General features: G+C 46.5%; 1 protein-coding gene across 1 annotated transcript in view; it reads left to right on the top strand.

The window, feature by feature from the left end:
- GFRA4 (GDNF family receptor alpha 4) overlaps positions 1-26,346 on the top strand; it is a 111,896-nt gene that overhangs the window by 58,116 nt on the left and 27,434 nt on the right. The window contains exons 3-5 of the mRNA XM_088133217.1: positions 19,657-19,737; positions 20,980-21,325; positions 24,403-24,515. Coding sequence (XP_087989343.1) covers positions 19,657-19,737; positions 20,980-21,325; positions 24,403-24,515 — 540 coding nt within the window. The remainder of the gene's footprint in view (positions 1-19,656; positions 19,738-20,979; positions 21,326-24,402; positions 24,516-26,346) is intronic.

Below are 26,346 nucleotides of genomic sequence, written 5' to 3'. Positions count from 1 at the left end.
ATGACGCCGGAAGATGAGCCCCTCAGGTCGGAAGGTGTCCAATATGCTACTGGGGAAGAGCGGAGGGCATTTCCAAGTAGCTCCAGAAAGAGTGAAGCGGCTGGGCCAAAGCCGAAAGGACGTTCAGCTGTGGATGTATCTGGAAGCGAAAAGAAGGTCCGATGCTGTAAAGAACAATATTGTATAGGTACCTGGAATGTAAGATCTATGAACCAAGGCAAGCTGGATGTGGTCAAACATGAGATGACAAGATTGAACGTCGACATCTTGGGAATCAGCGAACTGAAATGGACGGGAATGGGTGAATTTAATTCGGGTGACCATTATATCTACTACTGTGGGCAAGAAACCCTTAGAAGAAATGGAGTTGCACTCATAGTCAATAAGAGAGTGGGAAAGGCAGTAATGGGGTACAACCTCAAAAACGACAGAATGATCTCAGTGCGTATCCAAGGCAAACCATTCAATATCACAGTCATCCAAGTCTATGCCCCAACCACTGATGCTGAAGAAGCTGAAGTTGACCGCTTCTATGAAGACCTACAACACCTTCTAGAACTAGCACCAAAAAGACGTCCTTTTCATCATAGGGGATTGGAATGCTAAAGTAGGAAGTCAAGGAGTAATCGGAATAACAGGCAAGTTTGGCCTTGGAGTACAAAATGAAGCAGGGCAAAGGCTAATAGAGTTCTGTCAAGAAAACAAGCTAGTCATAGCAAACACTCTTTTCCAACAACACAAGAGACGGCTCTACACATGGACATCACCAGATGGTCAATACCGAAACCAGATTGATTATATACTTTGCAGCCAAAGATGGAGAAGCTCTATACAGACAGCAAAAACAAGACCAGGAGCTGACTGTGGCTCAGATCATGAGCTTCTTACTGCAAAATTTAGGCTTAAATTGAAGAATGTAGGGAAAACCACTAGACCACTCAGGTATGACTTAGATCATATTCCTTGTGAGTACACAGTGAAGGTGATGAATAGATTTAGAGGATTAGATTTGGTAGACAGAGTGCCTGAAGAACTATGGACGGAGGTCCGTAACATTGTACAGGAGGCAGCAACTAAAACCATCCCAAAGAAAAAGAAATGCAAGAAAGCAAAATGGCTGTCTGATGAGGCTTTACAAATAGCTGTGGAAAGAAGGAATGCGAAAAGCAAGGGTGAAAGGGAAAGATATAAGCAACTGAATGCAGATTTCCAGAGAATAGCCAGGAGAGATAAGAAGGCCTTCTTAAATGAACAATGCAAAGAAATCGAGGAAAACAATAGAATGGGGAAGACTAGAGATCTCTACAAGAAAATTGGAGATATGAAAGGAACGTTTAGTGCAAAGATGGGCATGATAAAGGACAAAAAGGCAGGGACCTAACAGAAGCAGAAGAGATTAAGAAGAGGTGGCAAGAATACACAGAAGAACTATACAAGAAAGATCTTAATGTCCCTGATGTCCACGCTGGTGTGATCACTGACCTTGAGCCAGACATCCTAGAGAGTGAAGTCAAGTGGGCTTTAGGAAGCATTGCTAACAACAAAGCTAGTGGAGATGACAGTATTCCAGCTGAGTTATTTAAAATACTAAAAGATGATGGTGTTAAAGTGCTGCACTCAATATGCCAGCAAGTTTGGAAAACGCAACAGTGGCCACGGGATTGGAAAAGGTCAGTTTACGTTCCAATTCCAAAGAAGGGCAACGCCAAAGAATGCTCAAACTATCGCACAATTGCACTCATTTCACATGCTAGCAAGGTTATGCTCAAAATCCTACAAGCTAGGCTTCAGCAATACATGAACCGAGAACTACCGGATGTACAAGCTGGGTTTCGAAGAGGCAGAGGAACTAGAGATCAAATCGCCAACATTCGCTGGATCATGGAGAAAGCACGAGAGTTCCAGAAAAATATCTACTTCTGCTTCATTGACTATGCAAAAGCCTTTGATTGTGTGGATCACAACAAACTGTGGCAAATTCTTAAAGAGATGGGAGTACCAGACCACCTTACCTGTCTCCTGAGAAATCTGTATGCGGGCCAAGAAGCAACAGTTAGAACCGGTCATGGAACAACCGATTGGTTCAAAATAGGGAAAGGTGTACGACAAGGCTGTATACTGTCATCCTGCTTATTTAACCTATATGCAGAGTACATCATGAGAAATGCCAGGCTGGAAGAATCACAAGCCGGAATTAAGATTGCAGGGAGAATCATCAACAACCTCAGATATGCGGACGATACCACCCTAATGGCAGAAAGTGAAGAAGAACTAAAGAGCCTCTTGATGAGGGTGAAAGAGGAGAGTGCAAAAGCTGGCTTGAAACTCAACATTAAAAAAACTAAGATCATGGCATCTGGACCCATCAATTCCTGGCAAATAGAAGGGGTAGAAATGGAAGCAGTAACAGACTTCATTTATTTGGGCTCCAAGATCACCGCAGACGGAGACAGCAGCCATGAAATTAAAAGACGCTTGCTCCTTGGGAGGAAAGCTATGGCAAGCCTAGATAGCATATTAAAAAGCAGAGACGTCACCTTGCCGACAAAGATCCGCATAGTCAAAGCTATGGTTTTTCCAGTAGTAATGTATGGCTGTGAGAGCTGGACCATAAAAAAGGCCGAGCGCCGAAGAATTGATGCCTTTGAACTGTGGTGCTGGAGAAGACTCTTGAGAGTCCCCTGGACTGCTAGGAGGTCAAACCAGTCAATCTTAAAGGAAATCAACCCTGATTGCTCATTGGAAGGATCGATAATGAAGCTCAAGCTCAGATATTTTGGTCACCTAATGCGAAGAGAGATCTCTTTGGAGAAGACCCTGATGCTGGGAAAGATTGAAGGCAAAAGGAGAAGAGGACGGCAGAGGATGAGATGGTTAGATAGCATCACTGAAGCAATGAGCATGAAACTGAGCAAACTCAGGGAGGCAGTGAAGGACAGGAAGGCCTGGCGCAATATGGTTCATGGGGTCACGAAGAGTCGGACACGACTTAACGACTAAACAACAACAACAACAACAGACATCTCAAGATATTGCTTTATTCAAAAGGGACACACCCATTTTCTCAGTAAACACAGATAAGTGGGGAAATGCATTGCAAAGCACACAGTTTCAGTACAATAACTATGTACAGTTATGTATAAAAAGCAATCTGAAGCAAAGGTTCTCATATAATATGATTGATGCACAGCTAGTTGACTGTCCTATATATTTCAGGGGAAAATGGTGCTCCCAGCACCTATTTACCATAGCTTCCTTGGCAAGCGGGTAGCGTTAGAAATTGAAATTATAAATAAATACTGCTTAATGGAAAAGACAAGTTGGGAAATTAGTCTACATTGAATTTGGAAAGCTCCCTTGGTTGAAAACTTGAGTTGGATTTGGAATCCCATCCTTTTCCTTGAGTGAAGACAGATGTTCCAACAGGTCCTTCCTTATTTCAATTCTTATTTTGACCAAGTACACAAGCTGGCATAAGTGAAAATACGAGCAATACGAGGTCAATATCTATGGCCCCTTCTGATGGCAATCACAACAAGGATATCCACTGGGTCAAAAAAGTCAAGCTGTGGCCATCACTGTGCAGACACACACCCATTTTTTACATGTATTCAATCACACAGTGATGGCCATCATCTTGACATAGTCAAGACAGCATCTCCACACAGCATCTCCTCTTGCAGACTGCCCTGGACCACTGCAGATGGGAGATTCGACTTGCATTGTAGTACAGTTTAAGAATGAGTTCCATTTCCAAGGTCCATCAAGTCAAATTTGTATGTAAGTCGGAACAGTATTATTCTATAATACTGAATAAGTCAGTGTTTCTCAACCTTGGCAACTTGAAGATGTGTGGACTCCAACGCCCAGAATTCCCCAGCCAGCCATGCTGGCTGGGGAATTCTGGGAGTTGAAATCCACGCATCTTCAAGTTGCCAAGGCTGAGAAACACTGCTATAAGTAATATTGTTTAATGAACTCGAACCATTGTGTATTTAACTCGAATTTTGCTACAATAGGCTTCATTCTTAACTATGGGTTCTCCTTAAACTGGGCATTCTTAACCTGGGGACCACCTGTAGAGCAAATAGTAGAAAGCATTAATTAATAGATGAAATGAAAAAGAAAAAAATTGACAAGTTGCATGCTTGTGAAACAAAGGGAAAGGATATAATAGGTGGCCTGATTTTTGGAGCAATGTTGATGAATACATGCAGAGATCTGAAAGTGTAAGCTGAATAATGAATGAAAGGGCTGAACTGTATGTCAGAAGGTATCAATTGGTGTCTTCTGGCTTGTTGTTGCAAGGGGTGAAAGTAGAAAATCATAGGCTGATGATAGTTGCATGTTACTTACCAGACACCTGGGATAATGGAAGAACCAGGGATGAGTTTTAAGAAAAACTGTGCAGCATTCTAAAAATAAATGTGACCTAGAAGAAGAAGTTGGATGTCATAAATAGGCAATGGTTTTTCTCAGCCTTGGCAACTTTAAGATGCGTGGACCTCAACTTCCAGAATTCTGGCTGGGAAATTCTGGGAGTTGAAGTCCACACATCTTAAAATTGCCATGGTTGAGAAATACTGGGTTACAAGACAAGACCATACAAGAAAACTGATTGGGCCATTTGGAGATCCCAAATAAGCAAGCGTAGTGATTGTTGAGCACCTCCTTAGAGAAAAGGCTGTTTCAAATTTGGGGTTTTAGTATAAATGTTAGAAGAGGAATGAATATAAAGTATGGCTGGTGATTGTTTATTATGAAAGATTGAGAGAACTGGTGAAGGAAGGAGGGCGGAGAGACGTTCTGAAGGTGAGACAGACCAGTTTTGGGGAATGAAGAGGGATCTTGGGGGAGAAATGGACATGTGCAAAAAAGAAAGAAAGGAAAGAAACTAGACTTAAAGTAGAATGAAAGTAGAAGGTAGCATGACTAAAAGAGAGAGTACAAGTCCTGTATGAAAAAGTATTAGAAGACAGATTAATCCCGCAAGAGGGTGAATGGAAAGTGGACTCGAGGAAAGAGGATGTGGAAACTGTTTGAACAGAGTGAAAAATTACGTTACAGGGGGCCACAAAAGGGCGTGGAGTTACTCCAATGGGAAGTATGGAAAAGGAAGTTTGGTGGAATGATGAAGTAAAAGAGTCTATGGATGAGAAAAACATGCATGGAAGGGAATGATTGCTGTAGAAAATGAGAAGGAAAGACGTTGCACAATGTGCAGAGAGAGAAAAAGAGAACTGCAACCAGTATAATGTGAGAGGGAGAGCAAAGAACCGTTAGGATTAAAAGGGGCAGAGAAAATACAAAGTGATTTTGAGAGAAATAAAATGTTGTTTTGGAAGTGAGTGAAACAAGGAATCTCCAGCAGAATGAATCAAATTAAAAACCACACGGATGAAGTATATGGGATGCAAGCAATGTGAGGAAATGCTTGGAAATTTATTTTAGAGGTGTATGGGGAAGGATAGTGATAGGCCAAAGAATGGAATAGAAACAAATGTTGGTGTCCAAGAAAAAAATGGATGACTGCCGTGGGAACGTTGAAAAATGGCTGGACTGCAGGAATAGATGGTATAACTGGAGAAATAGGGGTGTGATTTGCACGTGACATGGCCGCGCAACAGGTTTGGAGCATGGCGAAGACTGCATCTGTGTGTTTGACAGCTGAAAGGACGCCTCTCCTGTTCCCCTATAGCAGTGTTGTCCAAACTTGGCCACTTTAAGATGAGTGGACTTCAACTCCCAGAATTCCCCAGCCAGCCCTATAGAAAGGGAGGAAGCAAGAGAGGCTACAAAACACCCAGAGGGACTGGTGTGTTAAGTGCGCCTGCAAAGCTGCTTGGCAGAATTCTGACTGAAAGGGTGCAAGAGGGGACAATGAGCGACATGTAAACATTGCTTTTAAGGGTTTTTAATGTTTTTGACAATTTGTAAACTGCCCAGAGTTCTATTATTATTATTAGTAGTAGTAGTTGTCGTCGTCGTCACACAGTCCGCCAGATGTTTAGGCTGGATTTGGCATTTTTATTCCCCTCTCGAGTCCTTCCCAAGGACCTGGGATAGGCAGATGTTGTTCAATGGCGTTAAAGGTCTTGTCGCAGGATGGGGGCTGTTCCAAGCAAAGCTGCCTTTTGCGATGGGCTGGGGGTGATTTTGTCAATGCCGGTGGTCTTCAAGGGCTGCTCCAGATGTTTTGGGATTGCACCCAAGGCGCCTATGACCATTGGGACTATCTTCACTTTCTTTTGCCGCAGTCATTCTACTTCTATTTGGAGGTCTTTGTATCTTGTGATTTCCTCCAGTTCTTTCTCTTCTCTTCTGCTGTCTCCAGGTATTGCAATGTCCATTATCCAGATGTTTCTGTCTTTCTTATCAACCATGGTTAAGTCTGGGGTGTCGTGTGGCACATACTTGTCTGTTTGAAATTATTGTTGTTGTTGTTTTTGTGGTTGTTATTGAAATGTGGTGTGGTTTGATGCCAGGCGAGGAATGCGCAGACCAAGTTTTGCTTTTCAACTAGTCCTTAACAAACGTGTGAATGTAAGAAAGAACATTTATTGTAGTTCATGATTTAGAGAAAACATATGATGAAATGCATCAGGTTGAATTCCTTGGTTGCTGAATGTGGTAAAAGTCATAAACAAAGGAAGTAAAATGTGCATGAGAATAAACAGACTGCTTAGCGAATGGCTCACCATTGAACAGGGATTAAAATAAAAATGTATGATGTCCCCTTGTTTAATTGAACTATGGATAAGTGTATAAGAATTGTCTGTGGTATGTTAGAGGTGTGTGGCTAGGGATGTGAAGGTCTGTATGTATATATCTGCAGATGATGCCAAGTTCTTGACTGAGAAATGGAAGTATTTGCAGCAAAATGTTAGGTAGAGTGTGCAGTGCAGAGGAGGATGGATCTGAACATTTATGCTGAAAGACCAAAGGCCAAGGAAAAAGTTACACATAAAGTTATACACAAATGGCAAAAAGAAATTACGGCGGGTAGATGAATGTGCGTACCGTGTAGAATGTTCCCTAAAGATGAGGAAATGGATGGAAACATTTCAGGATGTGCAAATGTTGGGAGAGGCGGCCTATTGTGAGGAATGAATGTTTGTCAAAAGAAGCTTAAATTCGAATGCAGTGGAAATAAAGGGTAGCCAAACGAGAAGAAATGGGGTCAAGAATTAAGGAGGGTGAATGAATGAATTCTTGGACTGAATGCAAACACGAGGGACTGATCCAAAGGAAATAGTCTGAGGTGGTTTGGTCACATAGAGAGGATGAATGGGGACCAGACTGCAGCACAAATGTAGAAAGGAAGAGTGAATGGGTTGAGAGGAAGGGGAAGATGGAGAAGTCGCAGGTGACAAGCTCAAAGAACAACAGGCAATGTACAAAGCGGTGGATGGACGAGGTGGAAGAAAGGGATGGAGAGATTCAGCAAATGGTCTCAGTGTAAACTGGTTTTAGCTGTGTCTCCATTTCCTTTTCTTACTCTGTGCTTTGATTATCTTAAGGGCTTACTGTTTCTGACTCCCTGTTGCCGTCTTTAAAGGGGACATAAGTAAGAGAATGAAAAATAAGGTTTTCACTTGCATTTGGTTCTCTCTACAAACTCTAGTGTGTCCTTGATAGTGTGATGCTGCCAAAGAACTGGGCACCTGGTGAAGTTGCCTGTCTCTTTATTATTATAGTCTCCCTTCCCCAGAAGAGAGGCAGATGGAAATCTCTTTGCAAAGTTGTCCCATTGTTCCAGACCATCAGCATGGGGGAGAGGAGCCTCTGATGTCCTGACAGAGCCTCCTGGTTTGCAAATGGTTGTCTCAATGACCTTCTTTGCAAGTTCTGTGCTGCGCATCATGCGGTAGCTGGTTGGCATGACAACTCCTCCAAGCCTTTTGAGCTCAGGTTTGAGCCCTGCTTTAAGATGCAGGGGGAGAAAATAGAGAGGAGGCAGAAGAGAAGGCCAACCCTCCCCATCTTCCAGTGGTCTTGAGGCCATCAAAGATGCGAAGTGTTAGTGAAGAACGGGCTGAAGGCTGGGGACACATGTTTCTCCACCTTTTGTCTTTACTTGTTTCAAGCAGGTTCTTAGCTGAGAATCATCATCATTCCAGCCCCACAAGGAGCTTGGATGAAGCCCCTTCCACTTTTGCCGATGAGCCACCCCTTCTTTGTGTATTGCACTAATGGATGGCCACTGATGGGAGACATGACCATGGTGTAGGAAACTATGCATGGAGAAAGTGAGATTTTTTTCCCTTTCTCAAGACATGAGGACCAGGAATCATCCAATGAAGCTGATTCAAAGAAGATGTAGAACAGCATAATTAACCTGAAGAATTCATCCCCACAAGATATGGGGATGGCCACTAAATTCAAGGAGGACAGGTCTCACATGGGCTATTGGTCTTGAAGGCTCAGTGGGTTGGGGCAACAGGCCTCCCAATACCAGCTGGAGCAGGGAAGGAGCATATCTCCATCTCCTGCTTGTAAGTAACCCAGCAATATCTGGTTGACCACCAGAATAAACCTGCTGAATCAAGTTGGGCCTTGGCCTGATCCAGGAGGGCTGGTTACACTCCAGCAAAGGGAACTGCATTTTCATTTTCTTTCCACTTATTTCTGAATGTCTTCATACTTTAGTCAGGTCTCAGTTTATCACATCCCACAGCAACAGTTGGGGTTGTGGGTACACACAAGGTTTCCTCCACTTGGCTCCATCTAGGAGTGTTGGATTGGATGAAGGCTACAGATGCTAAAGTCCAACCATTCTGGAAGGAGGAAGCCAAGCTGGGGAAAGCTGATGCAGAGGTTTACAGAAGCTATTCCTGATGGCGCCACAAGCCACAAAACCCAGTCTACCATACATACTTGGTTAAATGTATAAGCTGCCCAACTCCATCATGACTGGAGTAACATGCAGCTGGCCTGTTTGCTATCTATACATACAAAGTCATCCAGTGCATGGGGATTTACAAAGAATAAACCAGGACTTCTGCTCCTCTAGTTGATGCTAAACTAGTTTTTGGTAGACCCAGCTAGAAAGGCCAGTGGTGATGGATACTGGGAATTGTAACGTCCAGAAAGCCACATATTCTCCATTCTTCATATGAACGAACAGGCTGTAGACCCTAGTCTGGGTTTACACAACATGCTAAACCGAGGTTAACAAGCCACATGTAGCATGCTCTAAATACATCATAGCTTAATGTGATCTGATTCATACAACATGCTAAAGCAGTGATTAAATTCCCACAACACTCTGTCTCCAAGCTACTTAGCCCCATTTTTGCCCAGGCAGGTGAGTTTATTTATTCCCATTTTCAGTAACAGGGTAATACATAAATCCAGCCACTGTCTAGATATTTCAGCTCAAACAAAAAGAAAGATATTGGAGAAGGAAAGATATTGGGATAAACAGGGAAGACAAATGTAGTTGTTTCAGCCAGACATAGAAAGATGGAGCTACATTTATTAGAATACCATAGAGCAGTGTTTCTCAGCCTTGGCAACTTTAAGATGGGTGGTCTTCAATTCCCAGAATTCCCCAGCCAGCCACGCAGTTTTAGGAGTAATAATTATGATATAATGGGATTCTCTAAGCTCAGGAGCTGGGATAGCTCTTGGAGAACATGGCGGAGCAAAAGAGATGAACATTTCTTAAGAGCCAGGGAGCAGCATCTCCCCTGGGTGAAGAGACTGTTAGAAAGAGAATCAGAGGGATCATAAATACCCTGCCTTAACGTATTCACTAGTAAATGGGGGCTGGAGCACAGATATACAGTTTCCCAGACTCTAATTGAAACCCTCTTTTTACTTGCAATCGGTCTGACCAATGCAACTCTGAAAGACTCTCGGTTGTCAATGGCTAGTAGGGTTTGACATACAACGATCTTATCTTGGAGACCGTCAATTCAATGGGAGGCAATTGGGCCAATTTTTAGTCAAGTGGGCAGTAGACATGACTGTCCTTTCAACTATAGTGGACAACTTTGTGTGAGACTTGGAAGCTGGAGAAGAAACACTCCAGAAATAATGCAAATTTGGCTCCCTTGAGAGCTGAGGTGTTTCCAGCTTTGCCGTAGAATGAGTCATTTTGATAATTGGGGTCATTCCTCTCAGGTGCAGCATGAAAGGAACAGGGGAAAATAAAGAGATGATTGCTAGAACTAGGCAGGTTTCTCAAAGAGTATGAGAAGTCCACAAACAGGCAACAGAGACCTTCAGGTGTTGAAGTTCAGCTTTCTCTACCATCATGGAAGATGATAGGACCCAGCTTCAATAGTGGTAGCTTAACCAAGAGACAGCCCTTAGCTGCACAGCAAGATGTCATCACCACAGTATACAGGGCCTAGATCCATCTTTCCCCCTACGGAGAAGGAGGTGGAGAACTGGAGCTGAGCAACAACTGGTACCCTACACCAGTGTTTCTTTACCTTGGGAACTTTAAGTTGTATGGACTTCGACTCCCAGAATTCCCCAGCCAGCATGAATTTTGGAAATTCTGGGAATTTGGGGAGTTGAAGTCCACACATCTTAAAGTTCCCAAGGTTGAGAAACACTGCCCTAGACATTGTCTAACCATCTCCTGGGTCCCAAACAGATTGCAGAACTTCAGCTTCCCCGGCAGGTGATTATCCAGCCCGGCTGCACTGGGGAGAAAGAGGTCAAGTGACTCAATTATTCCTCTTCTCAGTTTCCCAAGCAACTAATTGGCTTTAACACCAATGTCCTGATTAGGACCTGGAGGGCACTGAATTGGCAGATGTTGCAAACCGAGGATCAGCAGGAACAGCGTGTGTTACTGTGCAGAAATCCTCTGCCAGACTCTACGACGTCTCCAAAGACCGTACACGCCCCGGCAATGGTCTGATTTCCATCACAGGTGTGATTGGCGAGGGCACACCCACGTACCCAAATTGTAATAATAGCCACTTAAGCATGATAATTAGAGCACCTCAGCCGTAGACTATATTTTATCCCTTCAAGACGCTAATTTTGGCAAGTACTGAGTTTTTAAAGGGACCTCGTAAAAGCGCTAACTCTGGGATCATAAGTCTTGTCTTGTCAGGGCGGTGAGTGTTTTATGTGCCATGGAAATTAAACCGGGAGTGAAACATGCGCACCCAAGCGTGGGCTGGAAAATAGATGGATTAATAAAATGCCACTGGGGGCTGACAGGGAAGGTAGGCAGGCTGAGAAGGGAAAGAGGGGGGATGAATTACAATCAATTTGGGGAAGCGGGGTGGGAAGGGAAGAAGGAGGAGAGGAGAGAAGAGGAGAGGAGAGGAGAGAAGGAAGATTATTTTGCTGGGGAAAGATTTGGAGATAGACCCATCCTTGATATCTAAAGATAATCCGGGTAGTATCAGGTAACGAGACTGCGACAATCAATATGTTATTTTCCTCTTAAAAGATTCATACTCCTTTCCTGCCCGTGATACCAATATATCTCCTTAATTATTTCTTTTCTTCTTCTTTTTTTTAATCTTCAAGCGACAAGCTCCAGACTGACCCCATTGGTGCGATTTTGGGCTTCATGAAGCCCAACCTTACTTTAGGTTCTTCTTTAGCGTCATCTGTTCTTCCTCCACCCAAACCAGGGGCTGTCCAAAAGTCCAGGACTTCAATTCCCATCTTGCCCAGTGTCTGGAAGGGTGTTGGAAAAGAGGCTGGCCTTAGGCTATGAATTTTTCATAGCCCGTGCAACTGTAGTCTCTAGCAAGATCTTGAATTCACCGGCCTACAACTATAAAAAGCACTTAAAAGCATGAGAAACCATCAGTGGGTGGAGGACACGTGGAATGAATAGAATGATAAGCAATAGGGCCGTGCTTCAGGGCTGTAATGGGAAGAAGGAATAACCTTGAGGAACCGGAGGAAGAGCCGCAACCAAGACAACAGTCAGATAAAAGAAATCAGAGTCTGGGGCAGAAATGTAATTTGAAGAGTCTCAGACTTGACCCTCCTTAGTTCTCACGAAGATAGAGGGAGGGAGGAGGGAAGCACACTCAGACTTGCAAGATTCTGTTACTGTAAGCTTATAATAAAGGTAGTATTAGCATTCATAGCTTTGGTTCCCTCATCTGGTCTACCTGGAAGGACTGGCAAGGGCACACAGGTAGCACCTCTCTGCAGCTCTTTAAAGTAGCTGCGTCTTGTTCCAGAAGGACCCAGCAGCGCAGAGGGCGGCCACACATTCTTGGGAATGGATGCAGTAGCTGTCAAGAGCTTCAGACAAGTGCTGTGTTTGGGCCCCAAAGTCCTTTCCATACTCTGTCCTAATGGCCAATTAAAAGTCCTTCTCCTGAGTTACTATGAAATGACCAGTTCAAGAGTTGTGTTGGGTCTCCGCTCTTAGAAGATCTCTTGTGCCGGATGTTCACATTTTCAAGGATTTTAGCGTGTATTTGATTGTGAATGTTAACAGTATTTTTCCCTTGACTCTTCAGCAGAGTGGAAAGACAAGGTACTCGTCAAAAGCATAAACGTACATTTGTCCAAACCTTTATGGTTCAGGCTCTGAATCAATGCAGGAGGACCTCGGAAGTAACCCCAGCAAACCTGATCGCGGTTCGAGAAAGTTCTTTGAGGGTGGAACCGATTCCTTGGGATGGCCTCCTTAGCCTTGGCTGTCTCCTACTGGAGGCTGGGTGGCTACCTGCCAGGGATATTTTTAATTTGAGATCCCCGCACCGTTGGGGAGTTCAAGCCAATCGCCTGGTCCTCCTTCGATTCTGCCCTGCTCTGATTAAATTAACCAAAGTGCTGAGAACGTAAAACTCTTAAGAGACTTCAGGATAGATCAGGCCAAGGACTCATGTTGTTCGGGATTCTCAATTACAGGAAAGTCACCCTGATGTATCTTTGAAACCCACAGATGGAGTTGAAAGACAGCACTTATGGATGCTGTCTGGAACCACTGATATCCATCTTTCATGCCTTTGCCTAAACCGGGGGCCTCTCGGCATCTGAACGCAGCAAAACGTATTGATTTAGTTACTTCTTTATTTATTTCCGCGTGTACAGCTGCCCGTCTCATCCTTGTGACTTCGGGCACCTCACAATAATTAGAAAGACAGCCTAACCACAGCAGAATGACTGATGCGCCATCGGCAGGTGGGATTAAACTAGAAGCCGATATCCAAATCCAACCCCACGATAACCACCCCAGGGACTCTGCCATACCCTCTGACCCCCATGGCCAGTGACCTAGCCACATCTTCAAGGCCAACAGGGTTGGGGCAAGTCTGATCTCTGGGGATGATGTTCCACAAGGCAGGCGCCACAACAGAAAAGACCCTCTTCCTGGGCCCCACCAAGTGGCACTCTTTAATCAATGGGACCCATCCATGTCTTGCATGCCACGTCTGATGGGATGGTAGACATAATCGGGAGAGATGGTCCTTCAAATAACCCGGCCCCGTGCTATGAGCATAACTCTATGTTTTCCCAAAAAGTCAGGATTTTTGACAAATTATGGATCTCACCCCTTTTAGACTGATCTCTGAGCATGTTTTCCATGCTGTGAATGGTTTCATCAGGCAGCGGTGAGCGGCCAACCTTGTCTGCACTCCAAACTTAAGAGCTGGGACTCGTTCATATGTTCGTAATCTCAGGGCTGTCGGCCCCGATGGAAAAGCTGGGCAGGGCAAGACAAGACATTTCAGCCCTGCTGCCAAGAAAACCCTGCGGATGTGCCCAAGGGGTCACCAGAAGTTGGCTTGAAGAGACCATGATCATGCCTCAGGTGGTGTCTGGGAGAGGACAGGGGACCCCGCAGGGCTGCTTATGTCCTTCCGGTGAAAGCATCCGGTTCTTGCAGTCCCTGTTATCCATCTTTGTCCTTAAGTGAGAAAGCTGCGAGAATAATCACCATTTTTTCAGCTTTGGGAATGATAAAATTCAGGATAAGATGTTCTGTAACATCTACAGCAGTGTTTCTCAACCTTGGCGACTTGAAGATGGGTGGACTTCAACTCCCAGAATTCCCCAGCCAGCAATGCTGGCTGGGGAATTCTGGGAGTTGAAGTCCACCCATCTTCAAGTCGCCAAGGTTGAGAAACACTGATCTATAGGATACAACTATCCTCGTCATTATCACATATCAGTTATCCCATATCATTGTGGTTTTCCTATTCTTTTGAATTCATCATTCTTTGTAGCTCTTGTATCTTTTTTTTTTTGGAAACCTGAACGCTGTAATTTTTCCTCCAAAAAGAGCTGCTTGAGTCCCCTAATCACACCGGTTGCCCTTCTCAGGACCTTTGCCACCCCCGTAATCGCTCCCCCCCCAAAAAAAATCTCTCGCAGAAGGCGAGGCTGATCATGGCCCCACCGTTGGGTTCGGCTCCATCTTCCAGTTCTGACCTACCACTTTCCGGCTTCATTTTCGAGGCCCAGAACAGCCTTGCTTTTCATTCCAGCCCATTCCTCTTTCAATTGCTTCCCCTGTCAAAGACAATTCATTGCGCAGCCCAGGCTGGCCTCTCGCGATTCCTCCCAATCTTTCTTTGACATTACAAACTGGTCCACCAAGTCTTGTTTCTCTTCGAAATGGCTGGTTTTCCGCATTCCCCTGTCCCCAAACGCTCAAGTGACGGATGAGTCTTAGAGCGAAAGAGCCGAGACAATATAGACACCTTTGCAAAGCGTCAACTTTCGCACACGCACACCCTCGAGAGGCCATAAAAGCTTCCAAGATGCCATTTACACAATCAATTATTCCCAGGCCTTGGGAATTTGTGGAGCGTATTATTTACTTAACGCCAAAGAAAGCAAAGATGGTGCTCCAGACATCTGAATATTGGCAGGTGCCCGCAGAGTTGTCGGAGGACGAAATGTGTCATGCCGTTACCCGTGCAATTGGCCAGATCCAAGGGGAACAATCCATATGTGGAAACTTGGTGCAAAAATCACCCTGCTGGGTATGAAAATGAGTGTCATAGGAAGTGACTAAACATTCAGCCCTCCAGGGTACGCACATTGTCCTCCCCTGCCAAATGGATCTATTTTTGACACAGAGATAATATTTTCAGAACTTGCAGAAAATCTCAGATTGGTCTAGAGCAGTGTTTCTCAACCTTGGCCACTTTAAGATAAGTGGACTTCAACTCCCAGAATTCCCCAGCCAGCATGGCTGGCTGGGGAATTCTGGGAGTTGAAGTCCACCCATCTTAAAGTGGCCAAGGTTGAGAAACACTGCTCTAGAGTTTGGAAAAGCTAATTCTGGGGATCCATAATTTGGGTTTAAAGTTTTTTGTGAAAACACATGATCTTGGCTCCCGACATGGCAAATTCGTATCCATCGTTTCCCATGGAGCTGTCGCCAACCCGACTGGAAGGACACCAGCTTGGAGAAAGTTGGTGGAGAAGATCCAGAGCTTTTCCTTCACAAATTTTCTTCCCGGACGGAAAGAGGTTGGGAATCAGGGCAAAGCAGCCCTGATCGATTGGGGTTAGGTTTGATTAAGCCTCAATTGCGGACAAGCAGTTGACGGGCAGCCCAGAGATGGGCTGGTAAGAGTTGATGGGAGTTGTAGTCTGACACTCCAGAAAGCAGTTGCATATTTGGCACTGATTTCGATTGGTGGCTGCCACTGTAAGGGTGGGAAAGGAGTGTAAATGGTCTCCCGCTAGTTGTCCTCAACTTCTCTGATGGCATGGATATATTTTCTTGGCAAAAATGCAAAGGTGATTTCCTACTGTCTTCTCCTGGGATCTTTCTTTCATATCCCAAACCAACCTATTCTGGGATTTCCTGGTGGCCTCCTATCCAAGTACGAACTAGATCCAATCCTGCAGAATCTCTTGAGAGCCCCCAAGTTCAACTAGGGGCTGCCACCTGCTGTACGCAAGAAGGTATGGCAAGAATTGAAAGCATAGATGTCTCAATTCTCTATCTCAGTGTTTCTCAACCTTGGCGACTTGAAGAAGTGTGGACTTCAACTCCCAGAATTCCCCAGCCAGCCAGAAGTCCACACATCTTCAAGCCGCCAAGGTTGAGAAACGCTGCTCTGTCTGCTTACCCCGGCTTACTTTTAAGTTGCAATCAGCAGGGTTGTGCAGGAATGCTCACCCCTCCTCAGTAATTTGGCATCTCTCTCAAGATGCGAACTTGGTGGAAAATTGTCGATTTCTAGCGTAGCAAACTTCTATCTCGCTTTTCTGTCCCCTCTTCGAAACGTACCAGTTCCGTGAAGCCCTAATGCCCCACGACCCAGAGTGCAACTCAGTTGCATGCCGCTGAAAGAAATAGGCAGGCTTTCCTCCCATATATTTTTGCCTCCCTCTTCATCTATTATCCGCCCTATGTCGAATTATATCTTCTAAGTTTCCGGGGAAAGAAAATGCTCTCTTGGACTCGGTAGCATCCTCTGCACGCTGATGGCTTTCGGAATCTTACTCTGCATAAATATTCTTGGAGCTTCTGCTGCTTTCTGCTACCCATCTAGAAGTAACTCAGAAATTTTAACCATCAGATGGCTTTATTTTACTGGCCGCGCAGGCTATTCCAATTGCAAACAGCTCTGAGCGATGCACACCCCGACTTCCCTCAACTGGGTTAAAAACAGCACAAGAATGGAAGAAATCAGTGCTACGAACCTACGCGTAACCCTGAGATCGCAGCGTGGCAGCCCCCGGGGCCAGGCGCTTTGAGGGAAGGGGCCCTCTGGAAAGGGGGGGCTGTTCCACAGAAGGGGGTGGCGTTTGGGGAGGCCCTGCCCGAGAGGAGGAGGGACCTGGAGGCGCTCAGCTGCCAGACCTAGCTGGAGGCGCAGAGGCTCCCGCAGGTCTCCACGGCCGGAGCCCCAAAGGGCTTCCAACCAGCAGCTTGAGTTGCATCCAGAGGCCAACCGCCACCAGCGCGGCTCCCAAAGTGGCAGTACAGAATGGTAAAGGCGAACCAGGGACGGCCGTGGTTACTCCGGCTGCCCCATAGCTTCCAAATGGTCTCCAAGGGCAGCCCCACAGAGAGTGCCTTGCAGTAGTCTAATCAGGAGCTGACTAAGGCATGAGTAAGAGGGAGGGAAGGAGGGAGAATCCCTCCAGGCCTTTTGTGCTTTGCAAATATCTTGTGGCTGGGAGTTCCACCAGTTTGCAATGCATCCCAAGAATGAATGAATGAATGAATGAATGAATGAATGAATGAATGAATGAATGAATGAATATCTGTCTGTCTGTCTGTCTGTCTGTCTGTCTGTCTGTCTGTCTGTCTGTCTGTCATCTCTCCTCTCTCCTCTCTGAGGATGGCTGTTTATCCAGATAGATACACACAAACAATGCCAAGCAGCTCCATGCAACTGAACGAGGTTTGAACGTCTGTAATTGGCGGGGAAGACGCCACCCTTTCCCAAAGACCCAGGATTTTGATCAAGGATGCTTTGGGCTCTGCAAATCTCAAAAAGGCTTAGCAGGACGTCAGGCAGAAGCAGAAGATTATAGGAAAATCATTGGAGAAAAGGGATAGGGCAGCCCAGCCCCACCCGGGAGGCCGAATAGATTGCCGGCCGCCACCGACACCACCAGGACTGTAAAACTTTGGTGGGTAATTTCCAGTTCAGTCTGCCCCCAGCACGGCCCCAGTCAATCCCTCTATCCAGATCGGAGCAAGTGCAGAGGCCACTCAGTTCATCTAGGGAAAAAATGCTTATTTATTAAACGTAAAGACCGAAACAGTTACAGTACCTGGCCCAAAAGGGAATTAAAGAGCTTGCAAAATCAAGGAGAGATTATATATCTATCTACATCTATACATCTATTTACATCTATCAGAACGACACAAAACTTTCCAGAGCTACTGGAACCAGTCCTGTGGGTAATTAGCATGGCCATCCCCAAAGGAAGTGTGTCCCAGCAGCAGGATAGAGATGGAAAGTAGGACACCAGGTGGTCCCTCTTCCATTCTGCACCATGCAGGAAATAATTTGGGGAACAGGGTTCCTGTATCCAAGAACCAGAAGTTATTGTTCAGAGCACCAAACAGAAAGGCTTCTTAAAAAGGGTTAGTCTTTTTACTTCCCCTCCCTTGAGCATTCAGTTATTTTCTTTTAATAGGTATGTAGCAATGTTTTTATATAACAGTAAAAACAGGTTGATTTACAATGACACTAGAATTTCTCTCTGGGTTTCTTCTATCTGTGGCACCAGTCTGTAGCAATATGCATTTATTTGAACAATTATAGATTTTTCCCTCTGCTCAGGAATACACACACACAATCACATACACACATTTTTAGTGCCTCAGAAAAAAGGGATGGTAAATAGCTTATTATTCAAAATAGCTCTGCCCCAGGTTTAGTAAGTGAGCAGAGAGAAAATAGGTAGCTGAGAAAGAAAGAAAGAAAGAAAGAAAGAAAGAAAGAAAGAAAGAAAGAAAGAAAGAAAGAAAGAAAGAAAGAAAGAAAGAAAGAAAGAGGGAGGGAGGGAGGGAGGGAGGGAGGGAAGGAAGGAAGGAAGGAAGGAAGGAAGGAAGGAAGGAAGGAAGGAAGGAAGGAAGGAAGGAAGGAAGGAAGGAAGGAAGGAAGGAAGGAGAGATGATATGGGAAGGGTGAGACATTCTTTCAGCAAGCTTTTTTTAAAAATGTGATCAGCTTGCCTTCCAAGAAACTCACCCATCCCTCATCTTCTTCATCCATCTACCAAACTGGTGTAAATCTTGCAGAATAGAAACACCCCAGCGCACAGTATGAAGCCAAGGAATGGATTAATTCAGGAACCAAGTGAAGATCCCTGGAACCCTAAGCCAGGATATTGCGGAAGGCTCAGGAGGCAAATCGTGCAGTATTCCCCAGCCTTGGCAACTTCGTGGTGTGTGGACTTCAAAGCCCCGAATTCCACGTTGTTGGGAATTCTGGGAGTTGAAGTCCACCCATCTCAAAGTGGCCAAGGTTGGGAAACACCAAAATAGCAGACGGAGCACCAGTTTATTCAGGTCAATGTCCGAGATCCCTGCTCTGGCCTCCTCCTTGGCATTAGAGATCCAGCAGGGGGTATCGGTTGACTTGGTCCCTGGGCCTGGACCCATTCATGAAACGCTCTCCTTATCTCGCCTCTCTCAGAGCGGGAGACAAACAGTTATTCCCACCCCCACTCCCCAAATATGCACTTCTCAAGATTTCAGCTTTTTCGTTTTTATCATCCTTGTTGGCACACAGCCATCAACTCGGCTTGATTGTTTTATTCGCACCGTAACTGTTTGATGCAGGGGACCCCACCCCTGATTTCCACGGAAGGCCACCTTTCCTTAGACCTGTGTTTCTCAACTGCAGCTGCTTTAAGATGGGTGGACTTCAACTCCAGAATCCCCCAGCCAGCAGGCTGGCTGGGGAATTCTGGGAGTTGAAGTCCACCCATCTTAAAGTTGCCAAGTTTGAAAAACACTGGTCTACATGGAGAGCTTATCAAAGGCATCTGAAATCTGTCCAAGAAAGCTAAGGGGTCAGTGGGCTTTAATTTGTCCCCTTTATGGATCTAAACGGCCCTTGTAATCTGGTATTAATTGTGCATCACTGCTAGAAGATGACCCAGATGATTCCCTCTTAGCCTGATGGCAGAGCGCAGGGTTTCATGAATGCACATGTAAATAATATGCACCAGGAAGGCAATGGCATTCTTTTTCCATAGTTATCTTGTTTTTTTCTTCCTTAGGCATGAACGTCATGGAAAGTTCCCCCTATGAACCCTTTGTGAGGGGGTTCGACTATGTCCGTCTGGCGTCCATCACGGCAGGTAAGGCGTTGGAAGCGATTCTCCCCTCGACCTCCTCACCCTCCGGCTGTCGCAACCTGGGGAAATCAAGAGAGCCCGTTTCTAGTCCCTTTGTACAAAAGATGCATTGGGGATGTGCTCAGAACAGCAAAGATCTTTTCCCTTCCTTGAGATCCTTTCTAAGCTGGTTAGCAAGGCCGGCTGGGTTTCCCATCTGCCTCGCCGACGAAGGTGGACAGCTACCGTAGTTTCCAAGAGGACGCATCATATGTTCTGCAAGGGCCATAATTAGGAATATCATTATGCTTGGTAATTGACCGATCAATCCTGGTTTCTGCTTTCCACTTGCAGAGTTGGGTTCAAGGTTACAGAGGCACCAGGAAATGGGTTCTCCACATGGTCCATTAGACACTTCCATCAGATGGAGGTCGCCAAGCTGAGGCTGGCTGAACTCTGCTAGGAAGGCTTTCGGTTTTCTACACTGAGCAGAAAGTGACACTTTGTGGTCTATAGCAGTGTTTCTCAACCTCGGCCACTTTAAGATGGGTGGACTACAGCATGGCTGGCTGGGGAATTCTGGGAGTTGTAGTCCACCCATCTTAAAGTGGCCGAGGTTGAGAAACACTGCTCTGTAGCACCTCCTCCCACTGTCTTCTTCTACAATTCATTGGGGACACCCAAATCTAACATTTGTAGTGGTTTCCTAGGTTGATCCTGTAGGTATCCTGAGCCTACGACCTGGGTGACTTTTTCACTCAAAAAGTCAGCACCTGGAATGGTGCCTGGCTCGCTGAAAGCCAACACATCAACCCTCAGCTGAGTTCCATGAAGAGAGTTTGAAGTTGTTGGGCGTGTTGAGCCCTGAAGAGGGACGTGATAGCCCTCTTCAAAGCCCAGAAACAGGAGGGTCTGCAGGGAGGGAGCCCAAAAAGTGAAGATGGTGCTTGCAATTGCACTCAGTGGCCATCTGGATATTTGTGGCAGTCCCACAGAGACCCCCATGGGAACCTTTGCCTTGGACGGCGGTCGCAGGATCGGAGATTTAAGTGACAGAAAGGCAAATTCTGGTTGAATGGTAGAGAAAGCGTCTCCAGAGAGGAAATGGATGTCACCAAAGGGAGGTTGGACAGCTACGGGCCTGGGATCCGTTCATTGCGATTCCTGCCCTGGACAGAGGGTTGGACTGGATGACCTCAAGGGCTCTTCCACCGTAGGATGGCCTGGAATTGCCCCCATCGTATCTGGTGTGTTTCTGCCCTGCAGGCTCTGAAAACGAGGTGACACAGGTGAACCGCTGCCTGGACGCTGCCAAGGCCTGCAACGTGGACGCGATGTGCCAGCGGCTCCGGACCGAGTACGTCTCCTTCTGCATCCGGCGGGGGCCCCGGGCGGATCCCTGCAATCGCTCCAAGTGCCACAAGGCTTTGCGGAAGTTCTTCGACCGGGTGCCCCCCGAGTACACACACGAGCTCCTCTTCTGCCCCTGTGCCGACACAGCCTGCGCCGAGCGACGCAGGCAGACAATCGTCCCCACCTGCTCTTACGAGGCCAAGGAGAAGCCAAACTGTTTGACGCCGCTGGACTCCTGCCGAGGAAACTACGTTTGCAGGTACCAACGCTTTCCTGCAGCCAAGCTCTGAGGGCACGTTCACACAACACGCTGAGCTGGGTTGCCGAATTAGCCCATTTTCTCAGGCCACGGAACCCACTGAGCCATCAACTAACCTGACAAGGTGGGGTCACACAGCATGCCACCCCCCCCAGGGAATCCTAACCAGGTTTATCAAGCTGTGTAAACTCAGGCATTTCGTCTTTCCTCAGTCAGGTGAAGCCAGCCTGAGTGGTCGGAGCAAAAAGTTCACTCAAGGTGCCACCACTTTCTTCTGACCTCATTCCAGGGCCTGTTGGGCATTGACATCCGTGGCACAGCCAGTGGATGGAGGGGGAGGGAACCTAGTAACACCAGTTTTATGGGCGGGCCAGACCGGTTGATCGCTGAGATCCCGTCAACCTTTGCATTCTGAGAAAAGCCTCTGACCGAGGCTGTCTTTCAAATCCTGAACCACAGGACTGGAAATGGTCTGAATCCAACTCTCTCCTCTTGTGCCATCCAGAACAAAAAACCCTTATCAAAGCCCTGCTCTGAGGTTTCCAGAGCTTAGGAAAATGCTCTTCGTGCCCACAGTGACAGTGGGGGGAAAAGGGGTCCGCTGTTGCCCATTGCTGGCTTCATCGGAGCAGAGGTCCCTGCGTGATGTTGAGGGCGCAGATGGGGTCCAAGGCCCGCTCACCCAGCGTTCTCGGGTGCCCAGATTGCCCAGCACCCTGGACCATCAGTCCCCTGAAGCCAGCAGAAGAAAACATCTCCTTCTTCAGGCAGGAGAAAGAGCAGGGGCAATTCTCCACCCCACGCAGCCCTTCCTTGCAGAGCCAAATGCTTGGTGCAAAGCACATGCCCAAACGTGTCTCGACCGCTGGATCCCTCCAGTGGGATCCCTCCAGGCAGACTGAGCCAATTCCAGATTAGGATGGGACCCCCAGGGCTGCCCTACCCCCTGGATTACAACCAAGCACCATTTCCCCCCTTTCCAAATGTCTGTGCCATGCCCAGGGGATTGGAGATTTCTACACAAGAGGAGGCAGCCGAGAGCTTCTGCAAATCCCCAGATCAGCCAAGAGAAGGCAACTCTTGTGCCCAGCGGCCCTTCCATTCGCCCAGGGAGAAGAAAGAGGAAACGCGACTTGGAGTGAAAGGCTCTGGGTCCTGAGCTGACTTGAATTCGGGGCAGGCCGTAATCAGGTCTCCTTGCAGGCCCAGCACTGGGGAATAGGAGTAACTGGCCTGTGTGTGTGTGTTTGTGTGTGTGTTATAGCACTGCTTCAGCTTTGGCAAGGCTTCACAAAGGACCATATGTTGCTACTGTTCTCACCATCACAGCTCACCACTGCTTGTGCCATGTTTATTTTTTACCCAGCGGGTTCTGCACACAGGCCCACATCGAAAATAGCATCAGCTGTGAAGGATGTTTGTGGCTGTAGCAGAAACAGGAGGCAAGAATGGCTGGCGTGAGGACAAAGCAAAGAGACAGGAGGGTGTGAAGCCCAACACCGAGATGTGCGTTTCGGCACCTTCCCGCCTGCCTCGGATAACTAACTGTGGAGGTGGAAAGTGACTTTTCAGCTAGGGAAAGAGTCGCTGTAAATATGTTCCTTCAAGGGCCATGGATGGCTGTGGCTGGCAGCTTTTCCTGTCCCACCTGGCTGAGCAAGAAATAAATTCCTTTAGGCTCCCTATCTGATTAGGCGCCTGCAGACAGTCGCTGATCTGCAGTCCTGGAATTTCCCAGCAATCAGCCATGTGCGGAGCGTGACCGTATAACACCCCCGTTATGGCTCCGGCTAAATGTGTCTCCTGTGCCAATGGAAACCTAGGTAGGGTGCCCAAACCACTTTTGTTGCGGGCACTACTCTTTTATATTCATAAACAGGCTCAGTCAGCGCCCTCATCACATAAAGTGACGCTGTATCCCTTCAGAGTCTAGTTGGGGATGAGAAATCCCCGGCTGATCCTCTCTTCTGTCCAATCTCTCTGTGCATAAAAAGCGATCAGGGGAAAAGTTTGACCCTGATATGTGACTTTTCTAAAAGCAGGGAGTCCTTTCAGGAAAATACAGTCCCTCCAACGGCAAACGTATGGTTGATTCTCCCCAGCCCCCTGCAGCTCCCTGAAACAGTTGACTTTTCATTGCGCCAAGGGACTCTGCTGCTTAGGAAAATGCATCCCGAGAAGGCCCACTGATGGCTCTTTCCAGCCTGGATGGATTCACACATGCAGACAAATCCTAAGGATGGCATTCAAAAGAACCAGCCAGGGGGCAAGGGGGGTCTCCCGTCTCTCCCTCTTCACCATCAGTCGTCTCCACCAAGATGGTCTTCTTGTTCCCTCGAGTCATTTCTGAAATGGGAAAGATGGAGAGCGACAGACCCCGTGCTCTCCTGATCCGAGGACGGCTTTTCTCCTTAGAGGCATCTTCCCTTTGAAGAAGTCCCTAGTCCAAATCTGGTTTGAAGGTCAAGGATCCTGAGCATTTGCAAGGATCTTAACATTTCCCATCCACTGGGCTCGGCAGATTTTAAAAGGTGGAGAGGCAATATAGTTAGATCACTTTCTTCCCGGCTGTCACTTTAAATCAGTGTTTCTCAACCTTGGCAGCTTGAAGATGGGTGGACTTCAACGCTCAGAATTCCCCAGCCAGCATTGGGAGTTGAAGTCCACCCATCTTCCAAGTTGCTAAGGTTGAGAAACACTGATTTAAATTATAGCAATTATTTCTGAATGTGCAAATAAGCCAACATGTTTAAATAAACCTGGATATTTGTATATTTCTCTCTTTTCCAGTTGTATTTTGGGGGGGGGGGTTATCTATCTATCATCTATCTGTCTATGTGTCTGTCTGTCTGTTTCTCCATCCATCCATCCACCCACCCATCCATCCACCCACCCATCCATCCATCCATCATCATATTTGTATGCAGCCCACCTCTGAGCAGTTCTTTTCCAACCCAGGAGTTAATTCTATGCCCCAAAATACGCTTCCCGTCCTCGGTTATGTGCCCGGCCAGCCAGGACCAGCAGCTCAACCCTGTTCTTAACGGCACCCATTTGCACCCCTTCCTCTCTCCTAGATCTCGTTATGCCGAGTTCCAGGTCAACTGCCAGCCGTCTGGGATCCTATCTGGGACGGGGTGCCAGAAAGAAAACTACGCAGCTTGCTTACTGGCCTACACCGGCATCATAGGTAGGGAACCTGGCATTTCTTGAAACGTTATCGGGAAGGGCGAGGGGAACTGGGTGTTGCTGCTGTTGGTTGCTAGAAAAATCAAGGGGAAGTGGAGGTGATTGGAGGAGCCAGGCGGATTATTCGTCCCATTAATAGCGGGAGCCACTGCTGAAGATAGCATTCAAAGCCCAGGATCTGTTTCACTAAATCAGTGTTTCTCAAGCTCAGCGACTTTAAGATGAGTGGACTTCAACTCCCAGAATTCCCCAGCCAGCCATGGCTGGCTGGGGAATTCTGGGAGTTGAAGTCCACACCTCTTAAAGTCGCTGAGCTTGAGAAACACTGCACTAATTCTCTGTTTAACACACCCAAATGTCGTATCTGACTATTAAATATCAGTCACAGGAACATTTTAGGGACGGTGATGGGGAAAAGGCCTCTGGTTCATTCTTCCCAGAGGATATTTAGGTCCTGAATTCAGCTGGATCCTTTGCGATGCCAACCTGATTTTGCCAAACCGCAATGCGCAGAGGTCAGTGCCACATCGGCCCAGAATTCGGACCAGTGCCGTCGCAGTTCCACCGAAGGCAGGCAAAGAGCGTGTTCCAAGTTTAGCGTTCCCAGGAGTCACACGTCTTTGTAAGGTGAAAAAGTAGAGCTGAATCTTTGTTACTCACGTGCACGACATCCTCTTGCCAATAAGATTTTTTTTTTTTTTACATTTTGGTGGTTTTATCCTGCGTTCAGCTGTTTTTAATTGTTCGCCGCCCAGAGTCACGTATGTGAGATAGGCGACCATGGATGTTTGTTGAATGCATTGATTACATTCTGCGCCTTTTTCCTACCCATCTTCGTGCAATTTGGTGAAGCAGAATTTGCTGCGTGAATTTGTCAGGGGGGGGAGAGTTAGAAGAAAAGGACGTGGGTGCCCGTGGGTGGTTTTGCACCAATTTGGTTATTTATTCCATCTATTTAGTTTCTCATTGCACAGTCCTCTGTTCGGAGATCCACTGTTTCTTGGCATACCGCGCTTCTGTTCCCAAGGGGCGGCATCCAGAGGGAGGGTGGTCAAAGTGGGCAAGATGGCGGATGCAGCCTCACGATGTGTCCAGCATCTTGCCCGTTTTGACACACACCTCTGTGTAGGCCGCTAATCCCAAGAGAAGCCACCAGGAGGGAAATCCCCCCACCAGGGCACTGTTTTCAGTACCCTTGAGAAATTGCTGGAAAACGTCCCCGTACTCTGGAGTCCGCTCAATTCTACCTACATTTTTGGAGATAATTGTGACCGTGTGGCCCACTGGCCGTTAGGCCACAAAAAAGGACACCATCCAGCTGACCGTGGCTGATCTTGCAAAGCATCAGACCTGCTTACTGCTTGGATGGGAGACCACAAAGAGATCTCAAGCTTGTAAGCTGGGTGCAGAAGCTGAAAACACAACTCAGGGGCAGGCAGTAGCTAACCACTTCCATATTGTTAACTAGAAAACAAGCTTGATAACTCTGTGTATTCACCAGAAGTTGAGTTTGATTCATGCGAGATTTTACATATACTTTACTTTACCCACCTACTGTCTACATCCTGCTTCCATCTTTCCATCTCCTTTCCACCAGTGACTTAACATCTATGTATAAGGTGGGTGTAGTAAAAATAATGAGGACTAGAAACTTGCTAAACTAGAATAGCTGAGTGACCATGCTGTCTGGAGTCACATATGGTTTCATCTTGTGAGCTATTGGCACCCTTTTGCAAAATGTGTTTTTAGATGATTGACAGATAAATAGATGACAGACAGACAGATGATAGATTATTAGATATAGATGATGTTGATGATAGATGGATAAATAT

Source organism: Python bivittatus, unplaced genomic scaffold, assembly GCF_059951505.1.
Source record: "Python bivittatus isolate LINGU-HERP-01145 unplaced genomic scaffold, Pbiv_v1 ctg000070_np1212, whole genome shotgun sequence".
Lineage (NCBI taxonomy): Eukaryota > Metazoa > Chordata > Lepidosauria > Squamata > Pythonidae > Python > Python bivittatus.
This window is presented reverse-complemented; position numbering and strand designations above follow the sequence as displayed.